The sequence below is a fragment of the Vespula pensylvanica genome, chromosome 15, assembly GCF_014466175.1.
Source record: "Vespula pensylvanica isolate Volc-1 chromosome 15, ASM1446617v1, whole genome shotgun sequence".
NCBI classification, from domain to species: domain Eukaryota; kingdom Metazoa; phylum Arthropoda; class Insecta; order Hymenoptera; family Vespidae; genus Vespula; species Vespula pensylvanica.
Genome location: NC_057699.1, coordinates 656696 through 678640, shown reverse-complemented (window position 1 = coordinate 678640; position 21945 = coordinate 656696). Strand labels below are relative to the sequence as shown.

Genomic DNA, 21945 nt, shown 5'->3' with positions numbered 1-21945 from the left:
GACGCGAAAGATCGCGGCTAGGGTGAAACTCCGCTAACATTTCGGCTTGGTCTTTTTTCATAAAAAGAACCTCAGCCTCATTGCCGAGTTGACCGATAACCTCATGAATGATAATCCATGTTTCATGTTTCTGATTTGACGATCAACAAGTGTCAAGAATTCGACAAAGGACTTGACATCTTATAAAACTTGATTTCTGTCAAAATTAAAAACATATATTTATTTCTAACAATAAAGAGTTATTCTCTCTCTCTCTCTCTCTCTCTCTCTCTCTCTCTCTCTCTCTCTTTCTAAAGCTATTAAACGAATTTATCGTACTACATGTATTGTATTTATTATATATGTATTAAACATATTTTATTTTATTGTAATATATTTGTGAAACTTTATTTAACCATACATTTAAACCATCCGCAGGTTATAAATTCTACGGTTCTGTGGTTGCTAGTATATTTTTTTTCCCTTCCTTTCTAAAAGTTTCTGAGAGAAAAAATATAAAAAATCATACATTTAACGGGTTAATCCCATCTTTTGGTTCAGTTATGGGAATACATTTACATTCGTATCACGATGCAAGCTTATACATAGTTACAGCGAACGACTACGTGAATAGAAAATCCCTACATTTTTCATATTTTATGTAATTGATGAGAGAGATATAAAGCGGGGATCGCATTGCCCACGGTAAAAAATAATTCACGCATAATAAAATGTGATATTCATCGAATAATGGACCGTGCGATAGGACGCGTATGTGTAAATTATCAAAGAGACTTTAATATTTTATTTGGGAGAAAAGAAATAAAAAAAAGAAAAAACAACAAGGAAAAAGAAAAAAGATTTCTGCTACAGTGTCGTTAATGCATCGTCAGGTAAGCCGATTTCGTAAATTATATTTTTCGATGTAATCGCGTTTCGATAAAACGCGTCGCTTTTCGAAGATATCATTCATTCGCTTTATGATGGCGAATTTTTCGATAAAAAATGTTATATAGTTATTTAGCAGAAAAAGTTTGTTATAGAAACTTGCATTAATATCACCGGGAGAATTGTAAACGTAATTCATATGTTTCGTGAATATACGAGAAATCGATTAATAACATACGCATATATATTATTTTTCTATCTTTTCAGAAATTTTTAAAAGCATTTGATTTATTTCAAGACACATCTGTTATATTACTTTACATATTACTTTATATATGTGTCATGTATATATATATATATATATACATATATAAATGAAGCTGTTCTCTATTTTTTAAGAAATAAACTAAGTTGTTCTGAATTTAAAAGTACATGATTATAAACCTCTATATCCACAATTATTTAATCTTTAAAAGATTAAAAGCTACGATAAAGAAAAAAGAAAGAAAAGAAAACGAAATTACATTAATGCAATCATGGAAAGTTCACCGCAGCACTTATATTATGCATTATTTTATAAAAACAATTAAAAAAAAAAAAAAAAAGAAATTCAATAGAAAATTTCTCTAATATCACATTATTTAACATCATATTAAAATGTTAGAAGCTAATATTTATAATAAGATTGCAAATAACATCGCGACGATGAAATGATATAAATTAATAATAACACTTTATGCATTTTGCTTGTCTATGCGTACTACTCATCTTCATAGGATGAAATGTCACCATTGATAAATTTTAAATGTATAAACTGAAAAGATTAATCAACGAGGCGGAAAGAAAAAAAGAAAGAAAAGGAAAAATAAATAAATAAATAAATAAAAGAAAGAAAGGAAACAGGAAAATCGTGATCTTTCATGAAGCAGATCATTCGTTTACCGTCTATTCTTTTCTATCTTTTTCTCTTTCGACAACAACTCAACGTATACATAAATACATACATGCATACATACATGCATGCATACATGCATACATGCATACATGCATACATGCATACATATGTAGGTAATCATCGTCGAACGAGTTTTCGCAAAGCTTCTTTCTTTTTAATCGAGACTCTGCTCGTTTCATTATAGCTCACTCGTCTAATACATACATAGGTACCTACGTGTATCCACTAATACAAGAAACCGGTGTAGCTCGCGCTTTTATTTCCGTAATAACTTCCGATTGCTCGGCTGGAGACATCGTTAACTTTGCATCCTCTTTCTTTGTTTCGTCCTACGTTGTTTCGCGCCCCCTCGTTTTCTTTACTCTTTTTTTTTTCTTTCTGTCTGTCTCTGTCTCTGTCTCTCTCTTTCTCTCTCTCTATCTATCTATCTCTATGCCATTCCCAAGCCGTCTAAAACTCATCCTCTATCTAGCGACCACGAAAGCCCAGCTATTTTCACGCTGAACGCTCAACACGTTCATCGCGTCGAACGTCTGAAAACTCCTGGATATCGTACGGCCGACGCCATTTTCACAAGGCCGACGTCCTCTTTCATCTCCCTGCCCGATATTATTATCACTCTCATCTATCTTTTACGACTCCTCCACTTCGCTTATCGTTTCTACCTTCTCCTCGACGATCGTTCGCAGTCATTTTGTTTACGCTGTTCTCTCTCTCTCTCTCTCTCTCTCTCTCTCTCTCTCTCTCTCTCTCTCTCTCTCTATCTTTATCTCTATCTTTCTTCCTTCTTACCGGAAAGTTGTAAACATTTTTATTATCGAACGTGTATTCTTTGAGTACCTAAAAGAACATCTATTCGAGTTCCTTCGTGTAAAAAAAAAAGAAAAGAAAAAAAGAAAGGAAGAAAGGAAAAAAGAAAGATAGAAGAAAGGAGAAAACAAATAAGGATAGAGAAAAGAAAAATGTGTGTTGTCTATTTCTTAAAAAGAAATTCCATTCACTCTTATTGAGAGAAAATTTTGAAGAAAATATGAAAAAGATTGAAAGAAAGAGACAGAGACAGACAGAGAGAGAGAGAGAGAGAGAGAGAGAGAGAGAGAGAGAGAGAGAGAGAGAGAGAGAGGAGATAGAAACACGTATATTCTCTCGAAATACAAGAGTAATGTCACTATATACATACACACGTACGTAAGTACGTATATATATATATACATATATGTATACGTCGCTCACAGGAAACATGTTCTTTCGGACAATGGAAGCATCTTCGCGACGATATCAAAAAATTCGCGCGCTCTTCCGAAACAGCAGGCGCTCGTCCAAGCAAGGAGTGATCTGATGATACCACCGGTACCAACATCAAAACGCTCGTCTTCCTTCTAGTACTATACGTTCACCCTTTTTTCTTCTTCTTCTTCTTCGTAAGAGAAGAGAGAGAGAAAGAGAGAGAGAGAGAGAGGCGAACGATTCTTCCCTTTCGCGTTTATCTCAAGGCGGCCCTTGCGTTTTTCACCTCCGGACTAAATATTTAGAGACTCCGTCCGTATCTCGAACGGTGAAAAACGTAGACGAAGGGATTGCGGTGAGGGATTGAGAAAAGGGCTTTCAGAACTTGCACGATGGTCTAGCGAACAAAAGGTGCACGGCCCTCGTTGCCTCGAAGACACTCGCGCTTCGAGAGGAGGGATTGAGAGTGAACGGTGAGACAAGGACGAGAAAGGATGAGGGATAGAGAAAGGGGAAAGAAAGGGAGAAAGAGAGAAAGAGAGACAGAGAAGAAAGAACAGAAGGGAAAAGAAGGACCAAAGGGAGAGATTTCTAAGCAACCGTCAAAGAACGTCGCGTAGAACTCGGCCCGACTTGTTTTCCAGATTTTATGAAGCACGGATTTCGAGAAAGTTTCTTCTACTCCTTTCTTCTCTGTTCTAAGAACCATCCCTCTTGATTTTCATCCTCCTTCGTTCTTCCTATACTTATTTATTTCTTTTTGTTTTCTTTTTTCTTTCCTCTTTTTTATCTTTCTTTTTTTTTCTTTCTTTCTTTCTTTCTTTCTTTTTTATACTACGTCTTGAAACTTGAGAATATTGGAAATACTTTTTGTTGTATGACAAACCTCTAATGGTCTAATGGTATAATAACAATATTAAATATAGTTTCGAATTTTGAATTATAAAAGTAACTCTTGGAGATACATAAGTTTAGAAAATATCGTTCGTCTTGTTGACATCACTCAATAGGATTACGTTTTATAAAATTACTAAGAATAGAAGCCTTCTAGTTATCTATTTTATTTATTTATATATATGTATATTAGATATGATTAGAGAAAATGTTATTATTATTTATAGAAGGACGAATCATTCTATTGTGGAGCAGTAGAAAAGTTTCAATAAAGATAAAAAATATAATATAATAAATATTATATTGTTAATATTAATATTAATATGTTACTAAATGGTATATACAATTTTTTTTCAATTTTCTTTCATTATAAAAAAAAGAAAAATCAGGAATTTTTTAATAGAACTAATATACTTACAATAGACTTAGAAACCTTAGAATATATTATTCACTTTTTTATAAGAATCAACTCGTCGTACCGCTTGTTATATTTTGCAGTATATTATATTATAATGAAAAAATTTAATATTATAACCTATAAATAATATTTGTAGTATTGTAATATATTTTGCAAAATAATTTTTATCTTTCCTACTTTTTTCACCTATATACGTTTTTATCGCTATAATTAATTATTATAATAAAATATTATAATATTATGATATATCATTTATATGTATATATATATATATTATATAATATATAGATAAATATATTTATATTTATATATATTATATGCATATATATGTATATGTTATATATATTTTATATATATTATATTTATTTTTATTATAATTGTAATATTACTGTACCATAAAAATATTACATATGCCGATATGTATAAATATAATATGTATTAAGTATATATATATATATATATATATATATATATATATATATAGTATATAATATTATTTATTTATTTATTTTAAAATATTTTTTAGGCGATTTGTTGTGACGTTAAGTCATCGGGGAATCACACGGACGAAAGTTAAAATGAAAAAGATAATGCCTCGAGAATATAATTTAAACTTCCACCTCGTTTTTCGAAAGTGCTTCAGTATTTTTTATACGCTCGAAAATTTTTTCATAAAAAAGAAGACCAAATATAACATATAACAAGTTTCAAGTTTCATTCATTTCATTAAAAAACATTCTCTCCTTTTTTTTTTGCATTTTCCTTCTTTTTTCGTTCTTTTTTTTTCTTTTATTATTTAGAAATAATCGTCCTCAAAACGGAAAAAACTTTTCAATAGCCATTCTGATATATATGAATGAAACATAATAAAATTTAGTTAAAAGAAAAAAAATAAGGATTTTATTTCAATTTGAAACCATTTAACGGGATCGGAATTTTACTTTTCAGGAAAACACAAATTTTCGGCTCTCATAGAAGAGATCTCTCGTGAGTTTTCGCGTGATTTCCCTTAGCTGCTGGCAAACGCACTTTCACGACGCCATTTTACGTGCACCGAAACGTCGCTCTTGCATAGAGCATGCAAGTTTTATTCCCTTGGACGCCCGACAACGAATGAGAGAGTCAAAGTTCCCAACGACGACGTCGCGTGCAACCCTTTCGAGCTTGTGACTTAACACGGATAGTAACGTCGACGATAGGCAAATATCCTTCTCTCTCTCTCTCTTTCTCTTTTACTCTCTCTCTCTCTCTTTCTCTCTTTCTCTCCCTCTCTCTCCATTCCGCTGCATCTGCACCTTGTGCAAACGAACAATTGCTTCCACCGTATTATAATTCTCCTCTCTTGACTTTAACGTGCCACTGCAAATACTAGAAACACGCGACGAGAGAAATTGCGCGCTTTTGCGTTGAGGCGAGTGTATTATAATGTGTTTGCGAGTATACAAGCATTGAACCGTTTCAATTGAAACGCCTAAATACATCGGTTCGTTTTACAAGAAAAGCAAAAAAAAAAAGAAAAAAAAAAAGAAAAAATTGTGCTTTGTTGCATTACAGGATGATACGTCGATAATACATTTTTTGTATCGTCAGTATTATTATATTATTCTTAAATATATTAATATATTACATATATAATAATACATTTTTGGTAAGTTTTTATGAAATTGTTAAATATCGATTAGTTTAATTATAAAAAAAAAGAAAATTAATTACATATTTCTTAAAATCATTCGTTATCGTTAATTAAATGTTTTGATGAAAAGTTGTATTAAATATCTTGATATAAATAAATAAATAAATAAATATATATATATATAAATATACATTATATTAAGAGATCGTATATAACTGTATTATTATATAACATATTAATGTATATATGATATAAATTCTTCACGAAAAATTGTGCATACATGAATACATAACAAGATAATAATCCTAATACTCCCCCTTAAAATATATCTATCTATCTATCTATCTATCTATCTCTCTCTCTCTCTCTCTCTCTCTCTCTCTCTCTCTCTCTCTCTCTCTCTCTCTCTCTCTCTCTCTCTCTCTCTCTGTCTCTGTCTCTTTCATATTTCGCCTGTACGTTCATGCAAAACAACACGGCTATTACATCTATAAATTCCATTCCAATTTCATTCTATCGCATCATTCTCGTATTTCGAAATCAACGATAAAACATGAAAACGTGATACGCATAATGTGAAGAACCGTGATAGGAAATAAATACCATGATCGATTTTACAAACGATCATTATACGATCACAAAAAATGTTTAACGAGAAAAGAAAAACTATTTACGCTTTAAATTCCATGTAAACGATCGACGATGTCGTTCGAGGCTAATGAACAATCAGATTTTCAATGTAACAACAATGAATTATCCTCTGCACTACCATTACTTAATCTAATTACTTAATTAGTCTTATTCGAACGATTGCTAGCAAACGATTGCTAACAAAACGCGTCTACGGTTAATAAATTTGCCACAACAAATAAAGGATATTCCGACGAAACAATATAGAGAATTAACGAAAGAGAAAGAAAGAAAAGAGAGTATGTAAAGGGGTAGATAGGTAGGGTGAGAGAAAGAGAGAGAGAGAGAGAGAGAGAGAGAGAGAGAAAGAGAGAGGTAAGGGTGGGAGAAGAGGGTGGTGGGTGGTGGTACGGAGGATGGAGGATATGTATTCGTAAAGTTGACTTGCTGCACTGCAGTAGAAACGACCGTTTTCCTCTCTCTTTCTCTCTCCCTCTCTCTTTCTCTCTCTCTCTCTCTCTCTCTCTCTCTCTCTCTCTTTCTCTCTCTGTCTGTCTCCCTTTCTCTATCTCTCTTTCGGCCCTTATTCTCCTAGCCCCCGCCACAATCCGTCTATCCACGTTCTAGAGGAACAGCTGCATCCAAAAATGGATGCCTGGATACCTGGGCAACAATGCTTTTCGAAAAGTTTTGCTCGGCTGCGGTTACACTTTTCATCCGTTCTCCAATCGTGCTCGTGCTCACGCGCAAAAGAAGACTAGACAGAGAGTAGCACAGGTAGGTTGGTAGGTACGTAACCAAAAATGTATCCAACTCCCATACCTTCGTTGGATGTGCTCTATCTATGTATATATATGAGTATGTGCGTATGTGTGTACGTGTGTGTGTTGTATGTATATGTGTGTAAGGACATAAAGGGAACTATGCGCAGTACGAGTATCACGTACCTTCGTGGATACGCACGTGCGCATCCATGATAGTCCTTCTGACAGGTATTACGATGATAGATACGCGCGTGCCGGTTTTTCTTTTTTTTTCTTTTTCCTTTTTCCCTTTTTTTTTTTCAGCGAGGCTCTTACGATCGTTTTGCAACTCTCTGGCAACGTTCCAGAATCACCAGTGCGGTCGAACCAGAACACGGGTCTGAGGTTAGTGCCGTACAGCGGTACCGTGTAGCCAGCGCCATTTCAAAATGAATTTTTTTCCTTTTTTATCCCTTTTTTGTCCTTTTTTTTTCTTTTTTTTTTTTCATACGTAGGTATGTAGCTAAGAGAAGGTTCAAACGGGGCCATAACACCCGGAGATTCGAACTTTCATGTTTAAGTGTAAGTTTGTAGATACTTACTGTGTGTAGTTGTTTATATTCGTATATAAGTTCTCTTGTCTTTCTTTTTTCTATTATGCGAATATGTGCTTAGAGTGTACGCATTCCTATGTTTATATGTAAATTGGTAAGGACTAAGCCGTTACTTCAAAACGATCCAACTTTTATTTGTCTCTTTAACATTCACGAATGTGCTTCTGAACTTTATATTTTTGTTTTTCCACGTTTCGTTTCTTTTTTTTCCTTTTTCTCCCTTTCATTCGTGAAATAAGAAAAAAAGATACAAGAAAAAATTACGCACCGTTTCTCTATCGAACATTTTCACCGTTGGACGTTATCGATTTTATCACATAGATATACCTACTATGTATATGGATTCCGTAATGCAAGTACAACGATATTAATCGGTTAATGAGCCGGATATAGTCGCTTAGCGCAACGTTAATTGAAAATATAGATTATGAGATTATTCGGTGAACTCTAAATTTGATAATTTCTTTCTCGGAATATCGAGAACGTTCGTTAGTTCGTTCGTTCGTTCGTTCGTTCGTTCGTTCGTTATTTTTACGACGTCTCGAATGACAGGATCGACCAGCTGTGTGTCTTTTCTTTTAGTATCACGACCGTGAAAAATAAAGGCTAATCGGCCAGCAGTGAACGTCACTGATATATCTCTTACTTGGATTAGCAATGACATTTCATATAAAACGTGGGTATCAGTCGCGGGCAAAAGGTCAACCTGCAAAATTTCCTTTCACGATCCTTTCGATCGTTCATTTATATCACAGTCAGAAACAATAATAGACCAAGCACAGGGATAACAGATTCTATTTTTTTTCTCTCGTGACTATCTCTATATCGAAATATCATTCAATTAATTAATCACAATGTCTTTTAAGGATTTATTCCAGATCGTTATTTTTATATTTATTCGTTGAAATTTCATCTCTGAAAAATTTTATAATCGTTTTTTAATTTATAAGAATTAAATTTATTATTCTTACTACTTTATTATTATTATTACTACTTTTACTGTTGTTGTTATTATTATTATTATTATTGTTATTGTTATTATTATTATTATTATTATTAATATTGTTATTATTATTACTATTATTATATTATACATTATATTATTACTTATTATTATATTATACTTATTATTACACATCATCATCATCATCATTATTATTACTGTTATCGTTACACGCTATTATTAGAAAAGTCAAATTGATTTACCGCTATAAATTTTTATTTATCAATGGTAATAATTTCCATTGAAATATGATTTAATTAATACTATTTATTTTGAGAATTATTTTGAGATCCTTATTCTTAAATATGTCGAAACAAATTTCATATTCGATAAATTTTATAATCGCAGTATTAGCAATACATGACTTTTGATTTATAAAAGTTAAATTTATTATTAATATTATTACTATTATTATCATTATTACACATCATTATTAGAAAACTTTACATTCATAAACATTTATCTATCAATGGTAATAATTTTTACTGGTTAGGTACGATAAAATATTATATCATACGATGTACGCAAAGCAAATCTTGAAAACTAACAGGGAAACTGAGCAGATGTTAATTATTTATTATTTCCCACCCGTATATGCTTTTCACGTGCGTGTCTTTATGTAAGCATCCTCTGTATTCATGTGAATGTAAACGCTGGATTACGAGTTAGCGTTAATGCGCCGACCGATCGATAAGAGCATACTTATTAATTAAACTTTTCAAATTGCTTAAATTAAAAAAATAGTTTTATTATAATACGTTATCAACGTACTGATCGAGCGTAAATTTCTTTCCTTTCCCTTTTCTTTTTTTTTCTTTTTCTTTCTCTCTTTTTTTTTTTTCACGGGAGGACCGGACAGCTTGTTGGAAATAGACGTTTTATATTCCCCATAGAACTTTTAAGGAGCTCACGGTTAGAAACGTCTCTCTCTCTCTCTCTCTCTCTTTCTCTCCTTCTCTTCATGTAGGTTCCCTTGTGTACGCTTTCAAAGACAAGGCCTTACAAACTGTCGTACAAAGAACTTTGCATACGCTGAAAATTTTAAACTCGAGCACCGTTTGTGCCACACCGAGTTGAGAAAAACATTGTTTCTCTTCTTAGCACGCCGAAGAAATGCTTTTCATCCTGGCTAATCTATCCAAGCTCACCGAACGGTAGAATAAAAGTAAATGGAAATTCATTTTGTCAGAGTTCAACAAGCATACACTGGGCTAAATTTATAAGTTCAAAGAAAATGAAAAAAGACAATAAAAGGGAAAAAAGAAGAAAGAGAAAAAAAGAAAGTAATTGATTTTCATTCATATCATATAGTAATACAATATTTACATTAATATTTTATTTACTTGATAGATAATAAAATAATTATAAGTGTGCAATCAAAAATTCTTATTATTTAGATTAGATTTCCGATTCACTGTGACATATCGTTATAAAACCCTATTAGATCATCAAAGACTTCAGAATTCGAGATTTGTTATTATTTAATTTTAGATTTATCAAGAATCATAAAACATACGTATACAAAACATATGTATTTTTTACTAATACATCTTTTCAAATCACTTGACAAGCTAGCATCATCGAAACACGAAACCGAAATCAGCAGAGTTATTTACATAAATCCTCCACTTATTATCGAATTTATCAAATCGATTAATACCGACAGTAAGCAGGTATTGCGTTCGATAAGACACACGTGACAATGCTGATGTCACTGACTACTGCAGAAAAATTCAACGATGAGGTATGCACGTGTTTGTTTTCTCAAATATCCTGGGTGAGAGAGAAAGAAAAAAGAAAGAAAAAAGAAAGAAAGAGAGAGAAAGAGAGAGAAAGATAGTAGCCATGGAGAATATAAACTAAAAGATGAATCGGATATTAGAAGAGGATGCTAAATCGGTTTAGATAAAGCACACTCAAAAGTTCCTTTGGTAGAACATTCTTATCACCGTCAATACGTGTATGAGCAAATATTGAACAAAATCCAATGTCTTGACGACCAAGTAGCCGCTCTTATCTAACCCCTACCTCTATCACCACCCACACCTTGATCCCCTTCTTCAACTATCGAGACGGATATCTTAACATAACCCTTGTTAGTCAATCTATTACAAGGAATTAGTTTGTGCGGTCATTCGAGAATTGAAAGTTCAAGTGAATTGTAACTAAAGTGTCAATGATAATTTGGATTAATTTAACTTCTTAACTTTAAAACCGAGTTAAGACATTGTATCTGAATAATATCGAGAATGTATCAAGGTTATTATATCATTAAAAATTAATCTCATTTGGAATTTTTGAAAATATTATTACATTGTCATTATTATATCATTACAATTTGTTGTCATTTTGAATTTTGAAAAATGAATTCGAAAAATTTATTTTTTTTTATTTCTTTTCCCACTCGTTTATTGATAATGACTTCTTTGATCATTAATAAATGATTTATATAACTAATTTTTAATAAATAACTATAATAATTAATTTTTTAAATAAATATTACATCGAATAAGTCTCTTGTCGTTGATACACGTATATTTCTAGACGTAAATAATCGATGGGTTGGTTCTTACGAATCTGTATCCCGTCGATCTAACATAATGACCATCCCACGGTTGTCTAAACAGCATGGTTAAAATAAGCCTAAAATAAGCCTAAAAAAATCTTCGCATTTTCCGAAGTAAATTGATTTTAAAACATCTTTGACTCGTAATGCGACACTAATAAAGCATAACACGAATAAAAAAAAAAGAAAAAAGAATGCAGAAATTCACTTACATTTAATTGAATTCATCGTCGTAATATTATTTCATATTTTCGAAAGAAATATATCCATTTCTATGGATGCATAAAATTACATTTTATAGATACATACAATTTTTACGGAATACATACATACATACATACATACATATATATATATATATATATATATATATATATATATATATATCTGTGCATTCAATCACATAACATTTACTTATTATTGCATCAATAATCCAAATATATAATATACACGTTACAGATTATATTTCTTTCGCTTAATGAAAAAAAAAAAAAAAGGCAGAAAGTTACATTTTATCCAATAATACCGATCGATATAAAGTTATTAATAAAATAACTATTTGATTAAACGAATAGCAATCAAACAAATTTCTTTACATTCCAAAGAAAAATTTGTAACGTCACACGAATTTTAATGATTCCTATGACATTATACACACACACACACATATATAAATATGTATACAGGTATATAAAATGAATGATTACTTTTTTACCTGATAGTCCATGTAATTTCCATATCCCATATGATTACAAGTGCAGGCACAAGCTTGAATATGCCTCCGCATGTCGAGTTCAACTTCCTCGCCGCAGACACCTCTGCTAGTGGCCATCATCGTATCCCCCATGCAATAACCGCCGGTGCAATACATCCTTGGGTCAGTCTGATCCAGGTAACCCCCGCCCGTGTCATCGTACCCGAGTCCACTGGCACACCTGGAATCCGAGGTATATCCCACGCGAGATTGTGGACATTCCTCGTATCCCAGTCTGGACTGAGGTCGATGGAAGGTCGGGGGCACATCCTGAAATAAGACGACCGGTCAGTCAAACCTCTTCTTTAATCTCTTGCTTACTCTCCTAATCGATTACAAATACAATTTTCAATGGTATATTTCAATCGTATTTAAAACAATTTATAATTGCGTCAGAGTTACGATCTTTCTTGCATAAGTATTAACTGTAAATATAACGTATACTTTAACAAAAAAAAAGAAAATACATGGAAAAATGTTAAAGATGAAGTAACGATCAAAAATTCATGATAATCAAAGAGGAATGAAATTGAATAAATATTGAGATATTACTGGTCGACTTTAGCGTTGATTATATGTGGTTAATTGGGAATTAATTGCTTTTTTTATAATCATTCTCTCTCTCTCTCTCTCTCTCTCTCTCTCTATCTATCTATCTATCTATCTATCTATCTCTTCAGTTTAAATTTGAAATCCTTCATGATTACATATTTCTTTATACGAATCGAGTTAAATCAAGAACATTCTAAAGAAATGGGAGAAGAATTATTGCCGACGTCTTTCGCTAGAAATTAATTTCAAGAGACGTATCAAATGCTATAATAGTCGTTCGTTGAAAAGTGAAACAGCCTATTCTGAGCCAAGACTTATCTCAACGGACAAAGGTATATAGTAGTCGAATACAAATGGTAGAAGATCACTTTGTTCCCCTATCGTGGCTAGGCTGCGTACGGCCGATATACTAGATAGCTAGTCTATCGTAGACTTAGGGGTTTACAGTCGGTATATATTCAGTAAGGACGTTAGGATATCTCAGTTGGTAACTTTGCTAGGATACTTGTTTGCTAATGTATCTATCTAATGCATCCATCTTTACGTGTGATCTATTTCCCAAATGAGATAACGTTCGATTCTAAATGTATGTATATGTGTGTGTCTGTCTGTCTCTGTTTATGTGTACGTATGTATAGATACCTTTGCATTTGAATTTACGACAGACGTAATGATCTTCGATATGATAAATAATATTTTTATTTATTTATTACGTCATTACAATTCCGTATAAATTTGCAATTATTATTATTTTATATATTCAAATATTATGAATTACGATAGTTTTCGATTCGATTTAATAGAACGATTTAGCAGAATGCCTGTTTGCTAATGTATCTATCTAACGCATCCATCTTTACGCATAGTCTATTTCCCAAGCGAGATAACGTTTGATTTTAGGTGCTTTGTGGGTATTTGAGTTATTGTTGGATGCAATAATCCTCAGAATGTTCAGGAATACTTTGTTCTATATTATAAATTATTAATTGTTATTTGTGAATGAATTACTTATGAATACATTTCCATCATTTCACGTACGAATATAACGAATTATAAAGTTTATGTATTTCATAAAACACAATATTTTTAGATTGGATTGGATATTATAGAAGTAGGGCACATACATTTACGTGTTTACATTTCTACAAAATTAACAGACGGTATTGTAACGAATGTGCGTTTCTCATTAATCAACGGTAATTTGTGGAATTAGTTGAATAACGTGATGGGTTGTTACGTAAATCTCGCAAATCCAAGTAGCTGAAATGTTTCCCAGAAATGTCATGTAATTGTCCGTTAAGGGTCCATTTTACTCTTCCGTCTGTCCCTTGGTTTTCTCAAATTTATGACACAAAAGGTTATTATAATGTAATATAATATATTAAATGAACGTTACGTGTTCGTAAATTATTTTATCACGAGAAAAGTATGTCGAATAAATTTCATTGAAGTACTTATAATTGAGATTAACGTGGAATGACGCGAAGAACTTTGGTGACTTTCAATCGGATAGCTTCTGTCTCTTTCTCTCTCTCTTTCTCTCTCTCTCTCTTTCTCTCACACATACACATACACACATACATACTTTATATGTGTATATTTCTTTTTTTTCTAAAAAGAAACCTAGATTAAAGGATCCCGTCTTTTCGTTTTTTGAGCAAAGCATTTGGAAATATCCCTCTGGTGATATTATCGACCACATCCGACTGACCCACATATCTTAAATTCTAATCAGTCCTCATTCAGCACGACTGACCTGGCAACCTAACAGTTTCTACACTCACCCTTTCAGCCGTTCGAGATATCGAATCGGACGTTTCGAATCATCGTGCATAGCTTGCAATCTGTCATAAGTGCTTTTGCCTTCGGTTGATGTTATGCCTTATTCATGAAGGCATGAAATCCTTTTCCAGAGAGGAAACGGTGCTAGGCAAACATCGTTCCTTTATCTCCGATCGGAAAATTAACTGTAATCCCGTTAGAAATTCTATCGGCAGAAAGTTGAAACGTTTGAAAGAAATTTTCATCCTGTCTCTGAGATATTTCATTGGTCTTGTAAGTCAAAGGTAACACACTCACTCACTCACTCTCGCATACGAGTGTCAGTGAAAAAGTATATGTCAAAATCCGGGATTTCGATGGCACAGGATTTGAGACTCGAGCGTAACCAGATTTAGAGCAATCTGCACTTACGTACGCTCTCCAAGTCGAATCCGATAAGATGAACTTCTTACACACATACACACACATTCACATATAGTTATATATATATATATATGTTTCGTTCTATATAATATATATCGAACGATTCACAAGCAACATTTTTGTATTTGAAGTTAATTTCCTTATAACATTTAAAAATAAAAAAGAAAAAGGAAAAAAGAAAAAGTAAAAATATCAAATAAAAATCGTCAATTTATATCGTATCAGAATTCTCTTAGTTTTGACCTATATATCCGTATTTAATTTCTTCTTTTCGTACGACTCTATTCGTCCAGTTACGATTAAATTAAATCGTAAAACTCTACTTATTTTATTCGTAGCAAAACAAAAAGAAAGAAAGAAAGAAAGAAAAAGTATTCATGGAACGCGAGGAATGAAAGGTACGAGAGTTTTAGGAAGAGAAAAACAAAAAGAAAGAGAGATTAAAACATAAAGGAAAGTCGTAGATAGATCTACGCTATTACTTTTACCAAAATACCTATATTGAGATTTCAATCACTTTTCTAAACACGTTCTGTATCTGTCTATGTGTGTATGTTTGTTTTCCTACAGATAAATAATTCTTTTTATTATAAAGGAATTGTTATTTTACTCTTGTTATATTGCTTTGTTTTTATACTCTACATTAAATTTTTCCTCTGTGTTCATCTCTCTCTCTCTCTCTCTCTCTCTCTCTCTCTCTCTCTCTCTCTCTCTCTCTTTATTTATCTATCTGTCTACTTATCTATCTATTTCCCTTTCTCTTTCTCACTCTTCATATTTATAATTGTTTTGAAAGAATTTCGAAGTTACGGTTATTTATTATTAACTCCTTATTAAAAATTTATTTAATATTACTTCTATTATATAATATAATTAATATTATATGATTATATATATTACATAAATATTATATAAATATACAATATTATATAAATAATATTATAAATCAATATATATATATATATATATACGTAACTATTTCATAATATATATATATACATATTGATTAGAAAATAGATTTATACAATAGATTATATATGTTCAATGTTTATGAATTCAATATAAATTCTTTCAAAGGAATTTGTATCCGAAGACATGATCGAAGCTTTCCACGCGAACGACGAAAATTTCACGAAAATCCCAGAGCGTCTATCGAGGATAACGATACCGATGATCGACACAACCAAAATTCTCTAGGATTCTCCAACGTCCTTCGTAATTATGCAAGCGAATCATTCCCCTGGAGCGAGTCACGCTATTTGAAGATAATCGTAGCGTATACATAGATAATATCTACGTTCGGAATTTGCCCCAAAAGCGTCGAGCACTTCGACAATCGATAAAGCGTTCGAGAATAGACGAAGAAAGAGGAAGAACATATTGTTATATATTACTTTGTAAAAGTATTTAATTGATAGACATACTTTAAAACTTATAATTGATTGCATTAACATTTTATTATCGTATTAATAAAAGTATCGACATATTCTTCTTAAAAAAGAAAGAAAGAAAAGAAAAAAATGAAGTAAAGAAAGAAGAAGAAAAAGAAATCGAATCATTCATTCGTTAAAAAAAAAAAAAAAAAAAAACAGACAGTGCATTTTGTTAACTGTATATCGAATAATTCGATGTACACGTACATACACATTGAATTGATGAAAAAGTTCGTCCCATTTTTTATACAAAAATTGAAGAAAAATTTTATTTACTAAAAATAGTAAACTATTACTGTCAATATTTCTGCTAAATAAAATTTTTCTTCAATTTTTATATAAAAAGTATGACAACTTTTGCATCAACCCAATATGTGTGTATGTGTGTGTGTGTGTATTATACTATATATATATATATATATATATATATATATGTATATATACAATATATATATATACATACATACATATACATACGTACATACACACACACACACATACATATATATATATATATACTGTCTAATACTTAGTAAAATGATATAAATGTCAATCCAATAGAAATGGTTCTTTTATAACAACAGATTAAGCCTTAATGAGTTGCTTGGTTTCGCTTTTCCGTGACAACAAATCGTGCCAAGTTTGAACAACCCCCTTTTTTCTTTCTCTTCCACCTCCATCCCTTCCTCTTCCTTATCATATTCTTTTTCTTGTTCTTTTCCTTTCTATTTCTCTTCCTGTTTTTTCTCTACCTTCCGTACCCAAATGAGTTCGTAAAAATCGCGTTTGGGCCGAACTCTCGCGTTCATTTATTCGTGTTAACTCAAATGCCCCGAAACGTTTCGATCAATCGAACGCATACGAGGATCAATCGAAAGGCATCGATCATTTTGGACAACGGAAAAAGTTACACGCACTTTCTCTTCTCGTTTATATCGATGGGAACTTGTTCGCTTGGTTGCCGGCATGCCATCGAGAATTCGAGTTGTTTCGAGTGTACCTTCGAGCTTTAACGTCCCTCGCGATATATTTCTATCTCTCTCTATCTCTCTATCTCTTTATCTCTCTCTCTCTCTCTCTCTCTCTCTCTCTCTCTCTCTCTCTCGTTCTCTTTTTCTATCTATCTATTTCTATCTCTCACGCATATACACATTGTTTTTCTCTTTTTCTCTTTGGATAACGATATATCATATATGTATTCACACAGATACGATGTTACACATCAATGAATCCTGTAAATCTGCTTATCCAAGTTCGTTTCAATCACTGAACGAGTATCCGCACCGCTCGAGTACCACTTCTCGATTCGAGTAACATTCAAATCGCGCGCGGCAGTTTTTACAATTACTTTTTTTCTTCTTTTTTTACCTCTTTTTGCTTCCTCTATTCTTTTTTTCCCTTTTTTTTTTACTTTTACTTCTTCTTCAATCCCTCCATTATTTTTCTGATTTTCAATCGAGTTATCAAGAGACAGATAGACAGAGAGAGACAGAGACAGAGAGAGAGAGAGAGAGAGAGAGAAAGAGTGAGAGAGAAGGAGAGATAAGAAGAGATAGAGAAAAAGAAAGAGAGAGAGAAGAGATAGAGAAAAAGAAAGAGAGAGAGAGAGAGAGTATGTGTGTGTCTTCCTAAAGCGCGCAAATTTTCTTCACAATTATCGGGTTTCACGAAACTTAGACGGTTTCTTGAACTCGACTCGACTTCGACGCAACCAGACTCGTGGGTTTCGAACTTCCTTCAAAGTTATCGACGATGAAGGAGACGAAAGACAGAGACAGAGAGACAGAGAGATAGAGAAAAAGAGAAAAAGATAGATAGATAGATAGAGAGAGAGAGAGAGAGAGAAGCCGCATGCTCTTAAATATCTTACAATACGCGCGACTGAACTTTAAATAATTACTTTTCAAGCACTTTCTTGTTCTGAAGAATAACGTTTCGTACGTTTTCGACTGAGAGGTCATGTAAGAAGAATGAAAAGAAGAAAAGAAAGAAAGGTAAAAAGAAAGAGAGAGAGAGAGAGAGGGAGAGAGAGAAGGAGAGAAAGAGAGAATCGATGGTTTCTATGGCAAAGATTTCGGTAGAAGAGTTTCCTGTTGGAATCCCTAACTTTCCTAGAGGACTCGCTAGCTTTTAACGAGGTATACTTGGCTTTTTCCGTTTTTCTCATTCTGTAACTAGTTAGAACGAAATACTACCCTTTTCTCTCTCTTTCTCTCCTTCTCTATTACTCCCCATCTTCGTTCATCGTTTTTTTCTTCAACCTTTCTTTTTCCTTTCTCTCTCTCTTTTCCTCTTCTTTTTATTTTTTATTATTTTTTCTTTCTTTTATTTTTTTCTCCTCTTTACGAAAGCAAAAAGTTTCTTTCAATGTAATTTTGGAAGAAAGTTTTCGTACCGAAGGAACAAAATTAATCGTGAAGAAGTAGAAAAAGAAGAAGAAGATGATGAAGAAGAGGAAGAAGAAGGAGTTGTCGATTATTATCATTCCTCGTAGAATTTCTTCGTCCAAGGAGATTCACGTCGTCACGTTTAGTGATATAAAGCTCGTTCCGCTTTTGAGAATGAACGTGAAAAGACTCGGGCAAACAAGCGAGACTTTCTTCTCCGGTGTACGACGTTTTAACGCGCGCACTTTAAGCCAAAGCTGAAAAGCTCGCTCGTGTAAACTGGCATTTTTTAGAAAGTTAACGGTAGCCCGGTGGTTCTCTCGCAATGATGGCCATTACCTTCTCTCTCTCTTTCTTTTTTTCTTTTTTAACGTTAAATACTTTTCGTCTTGATGCTCGCGGCACTATCATTATAGACTACTATAGATCTACTATGTTCATTAAAACTGGCTAACATTTACATTAACGTTCATGAGAATTGAAATTGAAATTGTATAACATAATATCCAGATAGATATATGAAAGAAGGAAGGGATGTTGAATCAAATTCAAATTGAAATTCAATCAAATTCACGTAATAATATTTAAGTCGAATTAAATTTAAGGATCTGTTCAATTAATTATTTGTTTCGTTTTAATTTTAATTATTTATTTTTACTCTTGTCTATCTAATCTATCTTAATTTAAATCATCTACTTTTACTCTAAATCTGATCTTAATTATCTTATCTTATTTAATACTTAATATATATTAGTAATTTTTAGTGATATTTTTTTCGTTAAGATATCGTTATTCTGGAGTAATGAATTTAAACAAAAGAGAAATAAATAAATAAATAAATAAATTCAATATCGATTTTATTTGTATTTACTTATTACTTTTTTTTCTTTTTCTTCTTAATTCATCTTCAATTTTTTCAAAATTCATCAAACAAAATGTTCACGGAAAATGTTAGCTCAACAGGTGAGAACTAACAATCTACTGTCAGTTATAATAAGGATCTTTGAAGTTAAAAATTAAGATGGTTATCGTGAATAACAGATTACGTTAGCTGAAGCGAGACGAAAAGTCAGAACGAATTCCGCGTGATTTATATTCAGAATTGCCTCAACTAACTCGAAAGCATCGAAATAATCAATCAAGATAATAAAATCATCATCAAATTATAAACATAATCATCAAGCATCAAGAACATAAAATCGTATTAAAAATAACATTTTTCAATGTATCAACATTCTTCTAATATTATTAAAAAATATATTTAAAAGTGTGAATGAATCATATAGACCGATAATAAATAAAAGAATCACCAAAAGTGCTGTTACTAATTGAAGGTGAGATTTTTCATTTATCAAAAATAAAAGCGAAAAACGATATACGATAAAACTTATTTTACAACAAAATTTTACCCGATTCCTATATCTTACAAAATACCTTTACAAATATATTAATCTAAAAAATATACAACGTAAGTACATAAACGAATACATATACAAATACATATATAAATAACGAAATCATCGTATGCTGGTATTATTTGATTTGAAACTTTATCATTTATCAAGACACAAAAATTTGATTAAACAATTCTCGGCTCTCACTCCATTTTACTTTAAATTACATTACTACCAACCTCCACTTTTTTTATATTCTCCTTCTTTTTTCGTACGAGCCAAAAGGAATCAAGCGCGGAAAAATACAGAACGAGATAGAATAAAAAAAAAAAAAATAAAAAAAAAAGGAACAAGAAAGTATAGAACAAAGAAAATAAGAAGAAAAAAAGAAGAAAAAAAGAGATGAAAATTAAAAAAGATATGTAACATCTAAAGAAGAAAATAACTTACCTGAGAATAGGAATCGTCTTGATAAGGCGTCGTACGATGATATTCATCGTAGCACCTGCCATCGTAACCGCTCGGTGGTCTAGGATAGGGGTCCTGGACAGCCGCAGCAGCAGCACAGCAATCCGGTATCTGGCCTTGATAACCCTCGAAGGGATACTTGTCGGTTTGGGTAGCAGTACGAGGCACCTGATGTACTCGTTCTTGAGGGCCACTGCCGTAACCAACACCTCCACTGTGATGCATCGTCCAGCCGTTTTTCTAACTCTTCGACCTATCTTTTATCTCTGTTTATCTTTCTTTATATATATATATATCTCTCTCTCTTTATATCTATCTCTCTCTATCTCTTTCGATTTTCCAGTAACAGGTCTATCAGGCCGATCACAGGACAATCCTCGCACGAACGACGCGATACTTAATCGGCTTTACGTCAACGAACTTTGTCTCTATTACCAGCTGTCGCTGGTGACGATGCTTCTGCAGTCGTTGCTGTCGTTGCTGTTCCTCTTGATACGGGTCCATCGTCTTATTTTGTTCGATCTTCTTTCTCTTACTCTCTCTCTTTCTCTCTCTCTCTCTCTCTCTCTCTCTCTCTCTTTCTCTCTCACACTTTCTCCCTCTCTTTCTCTCTTACACTTCTTCTTCTTTTCTTCCTCTTCTTCTTCTTCTCCTTCTTCTTTCGAAAACCTTAGATAGAATAAGAGAACCTCTATGAGTTCCTTTCGGCTTTGATTATGAAACCGTTCAGGTTGCCGTTCATTAGCGATACATCAGATCGATGTTACGCCCGATGTATCTCTTTCTCTCTCTCTATCTCTCTCTCTGTCTGTCTCATTCTCTCCCTCTTTCTCTCTCTCTCTCTGTCTCATTCTCTCCCTCTCCCTCCCTCTTTCTCTCTCTCTCTCTCTATTTCTCTCTGTTCATGCGCATCCTCCTACACCAAAGAAAGTTTGTGTATATATGTATATACATAAATAGAGATCCTATAAAAAATTTATTACACGAGAATAGGGTAAATAACCATAAAAGGAACGGAAATTCTTATCCGGAATTATACTTAGCTTAATGTAATTTTTTAATTGGGAATATAAGCAGACATGTTCTTTTTTTTTCAATAATAAGAAGGGATTGATGTTCTCTCTCTCTCTCTCTCTCTCCTTTTCTTTTTTTTTTTATAGCATGGCTATTATATATTTGATTATCCTAATTCTGACATATGT

The 21945-nt window shown here is 32.4% G+C and overlaps 1 protein-coding gene across 2 annotated transcripts in view; it reads right to left on the bottom strand.

Annotated features, from left to right (window-relative positions):
* The window catches only part of LOC122634721 (dipeptidase 1-like), a 56498-nt gene extending 35184 nt beyond the window's left edge, over window positions 1–21314 (bottom strand). Inside the window, exons 1-2 of one of the 2 annotated variants that reach the window (XM_043823938.1) lie at window positions 20726–21314; window positions 12266–12574 (exon numbers count right to left, since the gene is read on the bottom strand). In XM_043823938.1, coding sequence (XP_043679873.1) covers window positions 12266–12574; window positions 20726–20968 — 552 coding nt within the window. In that variant the 5' untranslated portion in view covers window positions 20969–21314. The remainder of the gene's footprint in view (window positions 1–12265; window positions 12575–20725) is intronic. The other variant, XM_043823939.1, reaches the window with a different exon arrangement.
* Window positions 21315–21945: the final 631 nt, after the last annotated feature.